We start from the raw sequence: 14,999 nt of genomic DNA, 5'->3' as shown, positions 1-14,999 counted from the left end.
GGGGGGATTTGGGGGAGTTTGGGGGGTTCGGGGTGGGTGAGAGACCCCCGTGAGGGGGCTTTACGACAGCGGGAGTGGGGGGGGGGCGTTTTACGACGGCGGGCGGTGCTTTGCGGCGGCGCTTTCCGGCCTGAAGCCGCATCGCGGTGAGGGCGGCCGGGCAGCGGCTACCGGAGCGCCCGGGGCTGATGCAGAAAATCAACAGGAACGTGGTCCTGGCGCTCCTGTCGCTGACCAGCCTGGTTTTCCTGCTCTTCCAGTTGTGCTACTACAAGTTCTACCTGTCGCAGAAGGTGAGAGAGGGAGCGCTCTGCCCGGCGCCTGGCTGCGTTTCCCTGTGGGCGTTCATCCCGCCCCCGGAATTCCCCAGGGCGGCTCGGAGTGCCGGCAGGGTGGGCGTGGGGCGGGCGGGGAGCCTAGGCCGGTGTCCGGTGGCAGGGGTATAGTCGGGTTTGAGTTCCCAACCTGGTATCCAAGTCACTGTGTCAGCCAGGGCCGCCCGATTTCTCCCGCAGGGAATGATGCTCCCGCCAGCTTCGGGCCACCACGGTTTTTAACCCTTTAACAAGTAGCTCTTGTTACTCGGTGACTTTTATTGCCACCGAAGTCGAACGGAGGGGAGGCAGCATCTGCTTGGTGCAGGTTTTCCAACGCTGGTGTGGAGAAGAAAAATCCCAACTTTTTCTGCAGTTGTCTTAGGGCTTTGTGGCTCAGTGCTCCTAGTGTGCTGGATGTCACAGTTTAAATCCTCCTTTTATACCTGGGATGCTGTTTGTACCTCTTTTTATACCTGACCTGGAGTGTCCAAGTGAGTGATTTTCTGCAGCAGCAAAAGAAGTGATTGTCACTATAAATTAAATCTTCTGGTAGCTTTATACTTTACGGTTGCAACTCTGATTCAACAAAGGAACTCCCTTTATTTTTACAGAAGAGCCGTATAGGTTTCAAAGTGCCCTGACTCTTTTTTTTTGGCTTTTCGTTCCCTGTTAAGTGCAGGCAGTGTCAGTGACAGGTGATGCTGCAACCTTCAACTTCTTTCTCTCAGTTTCTGATTTTTAAACAACTGAAAAATTCTTTGTGCCTTTGAAAAGCCAAAAGCTGAGCAACAAGCTGCCTTGACTCTCTCACGTGAATATGCTGTCTTTAAAATTGAAGTGTCTAGGGTTACACCTGGAAAGATCGAGGCACAGTCCCACTGTCTTTGCCCCTCTGGTATTTGCCTGACAGAGTTTGTCATCCTCCTATTTTGCATTTGCTGGCACATTGGCTTGGAAACCTGAGGCCTTGCCGCTCAGTCCTTGCATGTCTGGAGGTCCCTGAGGTTTGGCTTGTCCTTCTAAATATACTTAAGCCACAGCAGTTGTTTATGATTTTACATTCAGAGCTGTAGCTGAGTAACCAGAGGCATAACCCCAGCTATAATCATAAAGTGGATAAATGCCCCTGAATGTCATGCTAAGAAAACAAGGATTCAACTGAAACTTTGGGGGTTTTCTCTTCTTTTCCCTCCCCTTCTTTTTGTTTTGTCTTCTTGATAGAATGGAGCAGCTTTTTCCAAAGTCAGAGGAAGCCAGTCAGGCCAAGACAGCACTAGATGGGTATGTACAATGTCACTGGTTCATACAGCTCTTTCACGACTCACAGAACTCACTTGGAGCTGCAAATTCAGGGTCCAGTTCTCGTCACTCTTCACTGCATTGTGGGGTAAAGAGATACACTTTGTAACTTTATTCTGTAAAGAGAGTATCAAAACATCAATGTTAAAGAACATGGATAAACAGTTACAGGTTCACAACCTTTGCCACTGCAGCGCTTAGATGTGTTGTTAATGTTTCGGGAAGCAACACTTTATCAAAAGTGTTGATCCAGGATTTTGAGTCCTTTCAGGCTGAGTGTCGAACAGATTGTCCGGTTTGCCATGCAGCTTCTTTGTTGGTCTAAAAAGGTCCTGAGTCACATGGTGCTCCTTTGCCCATTCCAGGTGTTTAACCTGCTGGTCAGTGTTCCGTTGCCTGCTTGTGCTGGGTTGTAAAGCTCTTCCCAAGCAGGAAAATGTCTCGTTTCAGCGTTCACCAGCTGCTGCATTCCAGCCCTCATGGTCAGTGCTGGAGTGCTGTTTGGTGCTTGAAATAGGATATTTGTTGTGTCTTGCTTCAGGTTTGCAAGATTGAATGCAACCAAAACTCTCATCCTGGGGAATCAGAAGGTCCCCTATGATGTTTGTAGCTAGGATTTGTTTGGAAACAGCTTTACAGAAGACTTTTTGTTAACTGATCTCCCAGTGGAAAAGCAGCACAGATGGTTAAGGAGAAGGATGTGCTGGGAGCAGGCTGCCTTTCGGTTTGGATGCAACATGATAATGTTGCTAATTAGCAGAATGGCCATTTAAAGGCCTGGTTTCTGCTGAGCAAGAGGGAAGGTGCTGTGGTCGAGAACTGTCCCTGGAAAAAATCCAATCCAACTGCTCTGTGGACTGCTTGCTTGTGCCAGGAATGCCTTGCTATTCTTGGAGGTGACACCCCTTGGAGCTGCCTACCAGGTGTGAAGTGTCACGGTCACAGGGGGCTTCCAGTCTGTGGGCAGAGCTCTCCTAAAGGTTGAACTTGATCTTCTGAGATCATCACTGATAAAGGATGCTCCAAGATCTTGCCACATACTGCACTTCAGGCTTTCCTTGGTGTCACAGCAGTGATGTGTCCAAAATACTAAATATGAACATGTTTCTCTTGAGTTAACATCAAGGCCATGTCTTTCTGCCATTATTTATGTTTTTTTAAACATTTAAGTTTCAACTGAAAGCATCTGTTTTCCAGGAGAAGTGATGGGATGGGGAAGGAGAAGTAGGTACTTTTGCACAGATTTTTTCCTGTTCTTCAGTCTGGTGTGCCAGTTTTAGTCACAGAAGTAATATGAGCACATCACTTACCTTTCAGCTCCGTGTAGCTGAAATCAATATGAGGGTGGCCTCGCTTCTGCCTGCACCACGCAGGTAATGCTGCTGCCAAAACTGTTGTTGACCCACATCTTGTCTTTGTGTTTTCACAGCTCTCTGAAACCAGAGCTTTAAAATCATTAAATGAAAATGTAACCATTGAATATATTTAAGTAGCAGGGTGACTGTGGCTGCTGTAAATGGCTTCTGCGTGCCATGGATGTTTAAGTGTGTTTGATTAATGTTCTCCACTGAGCCAAGTTAATAAGCCCTTGCATCAGGCACAGAACCTTCTTGCTGCAGCTTTTAACTTACGCAGTGTTGAGTGCCCTGAGTAGCCCAGAATCCAAATTCTTTGTGGCACTTGCATCCTGCCGTCTCACTCAGTCTCACAACCGCTTGTGAAAGTGGAGTGTACACTCAGAGGATATATTGGGAGATAAGATTTCCTTCTTTCAGTGGGTTGGGGTTTCTTTCTATCAAAGAGTTTTAATGCAAAGATGGTGTTTCTGTCCTCTGTCAAACAGCACGTGGTTAGGAAGTTCCTAGGATTAATATCCAGTCACAATATTCCAGTGTATTTGATCGATCCTTTGATTCTGGGACTGGTTAATAAAGACATTGAGCAGATCAGAAGCTCTCCTGATGGCCCCAGCCCAGAATGCAAATACTTCTGTGCTCCAAGAGACTTCACTACCTTTGCACTGCTGGACAAAACATGGAAACATGAAGTAAGTGCATGTTTTCAGTTCACATTTGTGTATTTTAATACATCAGCTGTTCTTTGAAGTTGTCACTTAATGCTTTCATGTTTGTAATGGAATTCATGTGGTGGTAATATTGTAGGCAGAGGAAACTTTGTTTTGAAGTCAAAGTTTCCCATTTACTAGCCTGGGTACATTAGGAGTAATTCATAGCTAAAACTTTTTAGAACCTGCCTGCAATAATAAAAAAAACACTGGTAGTCAGAATCTATGCCAAAAGGAAAGAAAGAAGGTCTGTTAGAAAGGAAGGAAGAGAACTTTGAGGCTGTAATGTAGGTGCAGCAGTTATAAATTTGGAGTTTCAGGACTTAACAAGAAGGAAATCCAGGTATTGATGTGATAAGTCTGGAAAAATTATCATAGTCTGCTGGTTTACGTTTCTTTTAGCACATCCTTGTACTTCATACTGTTTCACTTCATGTGTTGGTATCTCTGCTTCTCTGTGGTGTTAGGACATTTTTAAATGTTTGTGTTAAAAATACAGATATAGCATGTGATGAAGGACAGAATTAAAGCCAAGATTATTTCATCAATTAAGTGTAATCTGGAAATATTTATTAGATTAATTTTTACAGACTAAAGATACCAGTGGCAAACAGCTCTTTTTTTATTTTGCTTTTGTTTTGTTTTTTTTTTAATTATAAAAAGCAGGAGACACTGAAATGGTCAGTAGCTATTTCACTGAAGAATTTGAGTGAAGAAGGGTGTCACTCTGGGCCTGATCACACAGTTGTTTTACCCAGAGGTGTGAAGGCATTCAAAAAATCTAAGGCTAAAGCTGAGTGGCAGAACACTGAAATAAATCCATTTCCCTATTGCTTTGTGTCTCAGTTTCTGTATCATCCGGAGCAGAACCTGATATGCTTATAAAAACATTTCAAGGGGGGGGAATTGAAAGGCTCTTCAGATGCTGATTGGTTTGGCTAAAAAAAAATAAAAAAAAATAAAAAAAAATTAGAATTTAAAGCCAGGATTGAATTCCCTTTATTTGTGGATACATGAAAGCCTGCTACCTTGAGTGCAGTCCTCAGTGTTTGGTGAAATTTTTATTTGCCCCAGAAAAGAAGATTTTGCAGCAATTATTTTTGTATTATTGGTGTTATTATTTAAGGACTTAGGAACACTAAATTTGGCAGAACAGTTTTAGAGAATAGTTTGAGAATGCAGGATAAGGTGCTGTGGCAAAGAGCAAACCTAGTCCAGGTATGTTTTATTTGTTTGTTGTTTTATTTTGTAGTTTGAAGGACTAAATTTCAGACAAGGAAAGGAGGTGTTGGAATAGCTTGTGACTGCGGGTCTTAAAGCTCTTAGAGATTTTTGATTCATTTGTGCTTTAACTTGATTAAAAAATGAAAGTGGGGAATGCTATGAGTTAATAATAAGCATTTAGATTTCAATTTTTGTTTCTCTAATCTCTACCCTGCTCTGCCTCCCGTCTTCCTCATTTTCAGGTGGGTCTTTTTAGAACTGCTGAGAAGATGGGATTCCAGTGGCTAAAGATTATAAATAAGGATCCCCGCTTGGATGGGATGGATGATCTGTCTGGGATGGAAATTCCCTTGCACTACATATTCAAACTGGCATCCCATGCCATTCACCTGGTGGTCTTCTACGAGAGGAGTGGCAATTTTCTCTGGCACGGGCCCCTGAGATTGAAGCAACACATGGACAGAAAGTTTGTGCCTTTCCGGAAACTCCACTTCGGTCGCTACCCTGGGGCGTATGAAAAGTGAGTTCACAACAGGGGAAGGACAAAGCCATCATGGCACTCCTGAAATTGCTTCCTCTCTGTGTAAAACTACTCTCTTTCCTGTAGTCAGGTTCTAAAATTCAGCTCAAGTATAATTCAGACCCCAAAGTGCAGGCTTTGAGAGCATCATTTCTGAGAAAATGAGAAAAATATTGAGACGTTTCACATATTAAAATAAATCTGTTGAAATTTTTCCTTTAATTTGACCTCATTCTTTTGTCCATTTAAAACATGGAATCTGCATGAGTTATATCCCTGAATGTTTGAAGTAAACTGTGTAAGCTGTATAATCTCACTTTAATCATTATGAAGGCTGAATAGTTTTTAATTTTTAAAAGAAAATAGCCTCAAAGTACAGAGTAAAATTAGATTCTTAAGTGCATTTTGAATTTAGACAACCAAATAGCCTGAATTTTAAAATTAACTGAATAACATCTCTGAACAAATTCGAGTCATGAGTCAGTAAAGGAATCAGTGATCTGACAAACTAACTTGGGGTTTGGAAGTGTAGGAATTCTTTTTAAACAAATTTTTGAAATGGGGAATTTGGTGAAGCTCTTGTTGCTTTTTTCATTTGTAATTTGTTTTGGCTATATTTGGACAGAGAGATCACTGCCAGTAGTGTGCATTAAGATTATAACCTGAGTTAAAAGAAAAAATGCCATGTGTTTTGTAAAGGAATTAAATAAGGTAATATATTATCTTTGTTTCCATGCAGGCCAGAACTTCTGCTTGTTTCCATTGATGACTTAAAAGTTCAAATTCCAAAAAATCCGTCCAGTTTTCTAGAAGAGATGTCCCACTCTAGATTTCTTGAATGTAGGTACAGAGAAGCTCGGGCTTTCTTTCAGGTTAGTGGTAACCAGGTGGTGTCTCTGAGATGAAATGTGTGTTTTCACTAATTGACCCAAACCTAAGAACAGTCCACTGGTTTTTTTTGTACCTAAATGGGACTGTTCACATGCACAAGGCTAAATACAGCCCTTGATTCTCATTCCACAGAGCTTACTAAGTGGTAATGAAATCAAAACTTTACCTGAAGATCATGGCCTTTTTGGTTTTTTACTTGTGAGCACATTTTTTTCCAAGAGGGAGCCAACATATCTGGTCCTTATACACCTTTACTGTTAAATGGATCTCATGTAAATTAAACTAAGGTCTTGTGTATTTTCATGGCTGAAAAATTTCCTTATGGCAGTCAAAGTTTTGAGAAGTGTTTAATTTTACATTTTTGAGCCATGCCCTGCAGTTCCATGTTCCTCTTCTGGTGTATATGAAATGGTCACATTCCAAAGTGACTGATTTAATTGCTTTTCTGACTGTGTGAGCTAGTGTTTTCACCACTATTCAGAACATTATTTTTAGAATTTTGCTACTTGATTTAGCAGATAGAGAAGTCTGTGCTGTAGTGTTGGGGGAGCATTTTGTCCTAACTTGGAAAAGGACATGAATCATAAAGTGATCAAGAGTTCACAGTTAAGTCCATGGAGCCAGAGTCAGGCCACTGAATCTGAGCCATCTCAGATGGCAAAAATGGAAGGAGAAAAGGGACACTGGAGGCTCCAGTCTTCAGTCATTCAGGTGTTGGGGAAAGGGAGGACCACTCCTGTTCACTCTAGTAGGCTGTAGATCCCTGTATGGATAGCAGGAGGGTCACAAGGGTATATCCATATGTTGTCCCTTCATGTATGGAAAAATATAATCCACTTCAGCCTGCAGGCAGGAATCACCACAGGCAGAGAAAATGTGCTCTTAAATGTTTATTGAACTTTGCTGATGCTTTAGCACTGGGACAAGCAGCTAGCACCTGTTTTGAAAAGTTCATTTTGGCTGCTTGTTGCCCAAGAGCTCTTGAAGAAATCCATCTTGAAGCTGAGTGGTTGTTCCATTGTTAGAATTGGTAACGTTTGCCCAGCCTTCCGTGTCGATTTTGGCTTTGCATGGACAGCAGACCTTGCCACAGTTCTGTCTGGAAGATTTTTGCGTTCAGTGTTTCTCCTCCTTGGCAGTTTTTCTTAAAACTCAACACCCAGTTCTGACACTTGGTGGCGCCAAATAAATTAATCATGGACTTCTGGAGGTTGGAAAAGCCTTGATATGCTGGCTGGGATTGATTCTGTCCACGTGTTCCCCCTGGATTCTGGGAATGGACTTCAGCATGTGCAGGACAAGGGCTCACCGATGTTGCTGCCAAGTGCTGAGAATCAGTGTCTAATACATATTTTCTTATTCTAGTCTACTCTGATTTTTCATTCTGATGGTTAGGAAAAAAGGAAGGTTGATGATTCAGAGTTTTAATTTCAACTTGTCATTCCTGTGCATGGTCTGAAAATGGACTCTCTATGTAAAAAGAGATATTAGCCCAGGTATTGATTAAGTAAATTTTTCCCTAGGACACAAAACAAATGAAGGGACAAGTCTGTTCTCTGACATTAACTTGCTTACGCTTGCCTTCCAGCTGTATCCTGATGATGCCTCTCTTGATGCAGTGGAATTCAGGAAAAAGGCAAAATCCTTGCTTCATCTGGCTGCTCTGACACTGAATAACTTGGGAGTGAAGTTCTGGCTGAGCAGTGGAACATGCCTTGGTAAAAAATTGTGCTCTGTTGCATTTTTAAACTCACCTGGAACTTTAAACACTTCATCCTCCATTGCTTGTGTTGTCAGCAGAGGCCAAACGTAGTGGGTTGGAAGGTAATAACTGTGTTGCAGTAGGCCTTTTTGCTCCTGAAAAAAAGTATTTTTTTTTAAAACAACTGAGCTGCAAAGATGCTGGACGAATTTCCAGTGAAGCATTTAGTGTTAGCAGTTACCTGTGTTTTGTTCATCCCTGCTAGGAAGTGGTCAACAGTTTCCTAATTTGTGTGACTTGGAATTCACTGAAGTGCCAGTTGGAAAATGCAGTGATGAGCACATATTTCTGCTGCCCAAGTGCACTCTAACACTGTTTTTCTTCCCATGCAATTAGATGCTTGTCACTGACTTCTGAAATACAGTTTATATTAATTTGTTTTCTTTCAAAACAAACTTTTAATAAAATGACGGCCCATTAGACTAAGGAGTGCAAGTTTTCAGTTCTGCTGAAGGTAGAAGTGTCTTATCACTGGTGAGGGTTCTTTTGTTACTGAAACACTTTGTGAAAACTCGTGTGTGCACATTTGCCATGTATTTATTTAATCCTAGGGAATATAATTTTCTGAATGAACAGTTACTAAAAGATGTCTTAATGAAACAGACAAAAGGATGTCCCACTTTGTGTGTTTCTGCTTTGCAGTGGTGATTGAAAGATGATTAACATCTTGGATGCAGCATAAAACAATGGTTGCAAATCAGAAGCACAGCTGTGGCCCTGTAGCTGTTATTTGCTGATTAGATTTGGGCCCACATAAAGAATTTTAATTTCTTTTTTTTTTATATATAAATGCATTTAAATTAGGAAACTGAAGATATTTTATCTTCATTTTCTCTCACATTCTTGACTTTCTGAAGAGAGAGAGATGACTGTAAGTGCAGTAATACTTGTTTCCTTTGATGTGGTTTATCCCATACTAAAAAAGACAGAAGTCTTGTTTATGCCTTCAGTCAAAAGACTTTTGCCTGGTGATCTTGGGACAGTTCATTTTTGTGTTGCTTTAGTTCTGTTGAATTCATGTTCCTGAATTAACTAGTTTGGGATTTTTCTGTTTTGCTTTTTCCCCTCTCAGGCTGGTATAGGCAATGCAATGTCATTCCTTACAGCAAAGATGTGGATTTGGGAATCTTTATAAGGGACTACAAAGCAGATATCATTCCAGCCTTTCAGAAAGCAGGGTTGCCACTGAAGCACAAATTTGGCAAGGTACATAGAAAATGAACATTTTTCTTCATGTGTCTATCTGTAGATTTGTAACTTTGACTTCAGTTGCAGAAGTGTTTAATAAAGTTTTAAAATAATGCAGAGTTACTATGTTTTCTTCAGTTAGAATAGAAGTCACCCTGTATATCTGATGAAAATTAATTTGTTTTCTGCTGGCATAAGTTGCTTTGTATTTTTATGCGTATATACAGTGTGTATTTTTGTCTTCCAGGTGGAAGACAGCTTGGAACTCTCTTTTCAGGGAGAAGATGATGTGAAGCTTGATATTTTTTTCTTCTATGAAGAGGATGACCACATATGGAATGGAGGAACTCAGGCCAAATCGGGCAAGAAATTTAAGTAAGAACTGGATTTGTACCACTAGTCAGAAAAAAATTGAACAAGCCAGTGTTTACTGATGGCATTTTGTGTGCTGTTGCCCGGCAAAATCTGTGCTCTTTGTGGAAATGTGTATGTCAGAGGGCAATCAGTGGAGTTTCTGCACTCTGAGACCAGTGAAGCAGAGAGAGAACAGTCCTGTGCCTTACTAGAGAGTAAATGTCAGATCTCTTGTGAAATCAAAGGCAGGGCTGGCATATCATGTATCAAGCAGATCTTACCTGACTGTGACAGGCTCCTAGTTATATAAACACCCAAGGTGAGACAAAGACTCTAAAACAGTGTTTATTGCACAATCTAATTTTGTAGTAGAAGATTAATCCTTAGGCATCTGTCTTGATGAGGAAATCCTATGGCAAAAAGTCTCAAATCTCATTGCACAGAAAAACTCACAATTTGGGATTTTGAGGTAGCAATTTAGAATACTGGGTTGACTGTAGTCAACACAGACAATTCCTGCAGGCCTCACTGTTCATGTTCTGAAAATGGAATTTTGAATAGGATCCTGTGTTTCTTGTTTCACACCTTTCAATATTAAATCAGCAAACAAGCTGCCCAATCAACTCAGCAAACTGAATATAGGTTTTGATACTTAATTTATTTCTATCACATACCTTCACTCAGAAGGAGATAGCTGAAGACTAGTTGAAAAACTTGTAGACTTCTATAGGATTTTGGTATCTTTCATATTTTGCCTGAAATGTATTTGTTTGTATTTAGCTAATGGGAATTTAGTGAGAACTGTCATCCAGTTGGAGATAATGCCCAAATTCTTCTCTTAGTTATCTTCATTCTGAAGTGATAAATAAAGACTGGGAAAGATATTTTGATAACCAGCTTCAACAGGCATATTTAGAAATAGACCAAACAAAGAACAAAAAAAAATTTGCCCACAGAAAATGTGCTGTGTAGCAAAGTATATTTTTTTAAAATATGGCAGTAGTTCCAGTTTTCATGTGCATTCTGAAAAGCAAGCTGACCAATAAATTACTTTCCTTCTCTGTGCTCCTGTTGCATCTAAATTGCAGTAGCTGTTTCCATGCCAATGGAGGTGACACTGCTCCTTCGAAATTCTGTCAAACCTTGGATACTTGAGAGATGTTTTTCCTGTTTTTTTGATAATGGCTGGTCTAAGGCATGAGAATAGGGGGTAATGTGACCCTGTGCTGCACTCCAGCTTCTCTGTCCTTGGATGTTACAGCTCTTGGGGAACTCCATCTTCCACAAAAGTCTTTCCTGTTCTTGTAACCTCATACTTATTTTTGGTAGTAGCTTATTAAAAGTTCCAAATGTAGCTTTTTAGTTCAGTAATAACTTTGCTTAGGCATAGCATCATAAGGAAGCCAAGCCTCTAATTCTGAGCTGGTGTTTCTTGGTTTAAAACACACAGAAAAGGAGCAGGAAAACTGCTTGTTTACCACCATAAAGGCCCTGAGCCATGACATGTTCAGAATGCTTAGCCAAGTAATTCCAGGCATATGTTATTCCAAATACATCCTCAAAAAGAGGAAAAAAAAAATCCAGCATTTGTTACTGTGAGATGTGGGAGCACTTAGCATGCTTAATGTGAATACAAGCAACACCAGAATGACCCTCAATTTTGCTTACTCTCCAGCCCTGTCAGAATTTTTGAGGAAGGCAAAAGTGAGGAGGTCAGTCAGAATAGAAAGGATTGTGTGCTCATGCTGAATCCTAATCCACTCTAAAAATTTTAAAGGAATTGTAGTGTCAGAAGAGATGTTGATTGCTACTAGGTCATCACAGAGGAGGGTAGAAGTTATCTTCTAAGATTAAAACTGAAACGTAGAAGGTGTTTTCTTCAGAAAGCTAATATTTGCACAAGCATATTTTCTTTCTATACATCTGAATTAGAGGGTGGAGAACTAAAGCATTTCTCAATGAGCCCCTAAAATATATCTCATAGTCATTTTTAGCCTCTGTTTCCTTCCAGAGCTGGTTTCTAACCCTCAAAGTCTGGCTGTGTGGTTTGCATTCCCATGTGCACAAACACTTCCTCAGCATTCCTGACACAAGCATCTTTTGCAAATTTAATATTGGACAGTTGCATTCTCCAGCAATGAGTATCTACAAAAACTGAGTCTGGGAATCAAATCCACACTATGTAATCCTTAAAGTGAGTTAATTCTGTAGGTTTTTAACAAAGAGGGCTTTGTGTAAGAGTTTAGTTGAATCAGCAGTCTCTGGATATGTATCCAAAAAAATGCTTGATCACTTTGTTCTTTCCGTCCACTTAAGGCATGAAGCAAAATTGTTTCATTTTCTCATATTGTTTGCTGAGAACTTAGAAATAAAATTAATTTCATACTTGAAAGAAGATGGAGAGGGCAGTTCTAGTTCATCATACAAATGTACAAACCTTTTTTGAAAGGATGAATTGCTTATGGTTTAATTTTAACCTGTGAAAAGGAATTTTAGGAACACTTTTTTTTAAAAAAAAAATTGTGTGCAAGTCTTCAGAACTTTAGAAGTGGGAGTGATCCTCTGCAAGAATAGTGGGTAGACTTTGGTATTGTTTAACACCTCGACTCTGACAGTATGTGATGTGATTCTGATCAAGCTGTGAAATTCACCTGTGAACTGCCACTGCTGTAAGCATGTACCACCCTCACCTTTCTAAAAAGGGTAACTATTATGTCCCATTTGTAACAGGCAAAGCAGAGGCGGGGACTCACCTATAGGTGGCAGAATGATGTGAGTGCAAGCCACTAAAGAATTAGGAATGATCCTTCCTAAGCACATGAAGCAAATGTTCACCAGTTACTGCTGATAACACCCTTGTCCATTGTGTAAGAATAAAAACAGTATAAATGCAACATGGCCACTGCAGCTGCAGCTGCTTGCTTCCTCTTTGAGCTTACTTAGGGGTACATTCTAGCCTTCTAACAGTGACCATGCCCTTTTGTTCTGGCACAGGTATCTCTTTCCCAAGTTTACTCTGTGCTGGGCTGAATTTGTGGAACTCAAGGTCCACGTGCCCTGTGAAACTCTGCAGTATGTGGAGGCCAACTACGGCCCGGAGTGGAAGGTGCCTGTGAAGACGTGGGACTGGAAGAGCTCACCCTTCAATGTACAGGACAATGGAGTCTGGCCCATTGATGAGTGGGACAATGTCATCCAAATCTACTGACCCCTGGTGTGTGACAGAGCCTGTCCCCAGAACTGTCAGTTTGTGATTTCCCAGTGCCCCAAGGCACTGACATCCATTCCCCTTGTAACACCCCATGTGTTTCCTAAGGAGACGTTTCCTTCCCTTTGCTTAACAGGTATTTTCTTCACCTTCATCGTGTTTTTTCCAAGTGGTTAAAGGAGAAGATGAAAAGCAACTGGAGGGAAGGGAAGCTGAAAGAAAAGCTGCACAAAGGGAGTAGAGAGGACTGCAGTGGACTTATGGGCAGTTGACTCTTTAAATGTAAAGAGTGGCCAGGTGGCTTCAACATTTCTGGGATCACCAAGATTTTCACTGTTCAATTCTCAAGCTTGAAAGAAGGTTAGGATAGGAAAATCTCAGAGAAGTTCCTCATTTTTCAAAGGAGGTTGAGTGACTGTTTAAATTCAAGGCAGCAGAGTTATGAGTACCTCAAATATGCTTGATTTGAGAGTGGTACATCCCTACTATGAGCAATGGGTTGGTCTTGGGAGTGGAGTGTTTCTGTGGCACAGAACCCGTGTGACCACCTGCTTTTCATCTAGGAGGTAGCTGGTGATGGTGTAACACTAAGTGAATGGAAGGAGAAACTATTACATTGGACATTTTTCAATTTTTTCTTCTTTAAGAATGTGAAGGTGCATGCTTCTGGGATAGCTTCACCATGAAAAGAAATAAAATTCCAGTTTTAGTGTCCCAGTCCTTGTGTTCTCCCTGTGAAAGGTTTGACTGCTTTTTAGGAGATTGCAGCTATCCCTGCTTTCCTGCAAGTAGATAGAAATGGGGGTTATTCATAGTTTTCTGTTTCACAGAACAGAGGCTTCTCTCTGAGGGGAAGGAGAAATGTGTACAAATACCAACTGTTCCAACAAATTTGCAGCAGCAATCCTGCCAGTGCTTTCAGTTTCAGTTTCTCCTGCCACTGAAACACCGGAGTAAATGATTCAGCTTCTTGCAACAACTTCTCAGGCTGGCTCTTGAATTGGATGGTAATTTGTTTGCTCTGCCTTGTTAAGAAGAGAGAGATGTAAAATCTTGCTAACACCATTCACTTGCTAAAGTAACCATGACATCATAAGGGATAATTTCTCAGGTAGAATTTTTTTTTTTTGTACTTCTTCCTTAAAATGGAAAAAAATACGTGAATGTCCTTGTGGTTTTCATGTTCATTACTCTGTTATCTTGGTGTAATAACATGCAGTAAGCCTGTGAGTTTTATAGATGTGATAAATGTTTAAGAGAGAAAGAAAAGATGCTCTCGGAAAATTAGAATCTGTCAAATTTTTGATTTTGTAGATGAAAAGACTAATGAAAAAAAATGCATGTCCATGAAAGGGAGGATGTCTTGAATAGTTGATTATACCTGTAAGGTATTCTTCAGGTTAAAATGTTTTCTCTTCAGAAGATACAAGTGTGTATTTAACACTGATTAAAAGGAGAGTCTAATTTGCAACTTGAGATGCTGTTTCATCCTTTGTTTTGTCATCTTGGGCAGCATGTAACACACTTCACTGCAGTTACCATGACATTATGCACAGAGGAAAATCCTGAAATGTTTATTACACTGCTTATTGACCACCTGTCTTTGAGCACTTATTTTTAATAAAGGTACAACAAATATACTCAGAAAAAGCAGATGCTCACACGAAGGAGAAAGGATCCTTCGGCTGCACAAACAGATTGCACACTGCACATTTCCTGTCACTCTCTGCAGTGCCCTGGCCACAGATTTCCTGCTTGGACACAGATTGGGTGCCCAGGAGTGATGTGACTGTCATGGAACTGCTGCTCTTTGCGGGTACATCATGAGGCTGAAGCTTTCACATTCCCACAGAAACAGCTGGATTGAGGCATGCTTCCTCTTAGGTTCTCCTGAATTGCCTCATCTGAAATGGGTTCTTAATTCTTTGTTACCTTCTTAACTTACTAACTGCCTTCATTTTGGAAGTGCTCTGGAGAGGAGGGTAATTCCTAAATCCTCCTAATGGTCTTAAGCAACCCACATGCAAAGTCCCTTGGCTTCCCTGTGGCAAACAAGGTTTTTCATGTTATTTATGTGCAGCTGTTAAAGACAGAAAAGTGTTCAAAGCTCCAGAATAATGGCAAGGAAAGGCTGAAGAAATAGCATTGCCTGAAGAGAAGGTACCATAAAA

General features: G+C 40.8%; 1 protein-coding gene across 2 annotated transcripts; it reads left to right on the top strand.

Annotated features, from left to right (window-relative positions):
* The first annotated feature begins 83 nt into the window (after nucleotides 1-83).
* Nucleotides 84-14,304, top strand: FKTN (fukutin). Of its 2 annotated transcripts, none has more exons than XM_086869575.1 (10): nucleotides 84-293; nucleotides 1,539-1,598; nucleotides 3,460-3,663; nucleotides 5,148-5,425; nucleotides 6,165-6,297; nucleotides 7,905-8,034; nucleotides 9,151-9,284; nucleotides 9,514-9,641; nucleotides 12,615-12,836; nucleotides 12,999-14,304. In XM_086869575.1, exons 1-9 carry the CDS (start codon nucleotides 189-191, stop codon nucleotides 12,826-12,828), a joined length of 1,386 nt encoding a protein of 461 aa, XP_086725701.1. In that variant the 5' UTR covers nucleotides 84-188; the 3' UTR covers nucleotides 12,829-12,836; nucleotides 12,999-14,304. The 2 variants fall into 2 exon arrangements, with proteins under 2 accessions (XP_086725701.1, XP_086725700.1); XM_086869574.1 differs by having other exon boundaries at nucleotides 88-293; nucleotides 12,615-12,834; nucleotides 12,965-14,304.
* The last annotated feature ends 695 nt before the right edge of the window (nucleotides 14,305-14,999 follow it).

Source organism: Cyanistes caeruleus, chromosome Z (assembly GCF_971803275.1).
Source record: "Cyanistes caeruleus chromosome Z, bCyaCae1.hap1.1, whole genome shotgun sequence".
Lineage (NCBI taxonomy): Eukaryota > Metazoa > Chordata > Aves > Passeriformes > Paridae > Cyanistes > Cyanistes caeruleus.
This window is presented reverse-complemented; position numbering and strand designations above follow the sequence as displayed.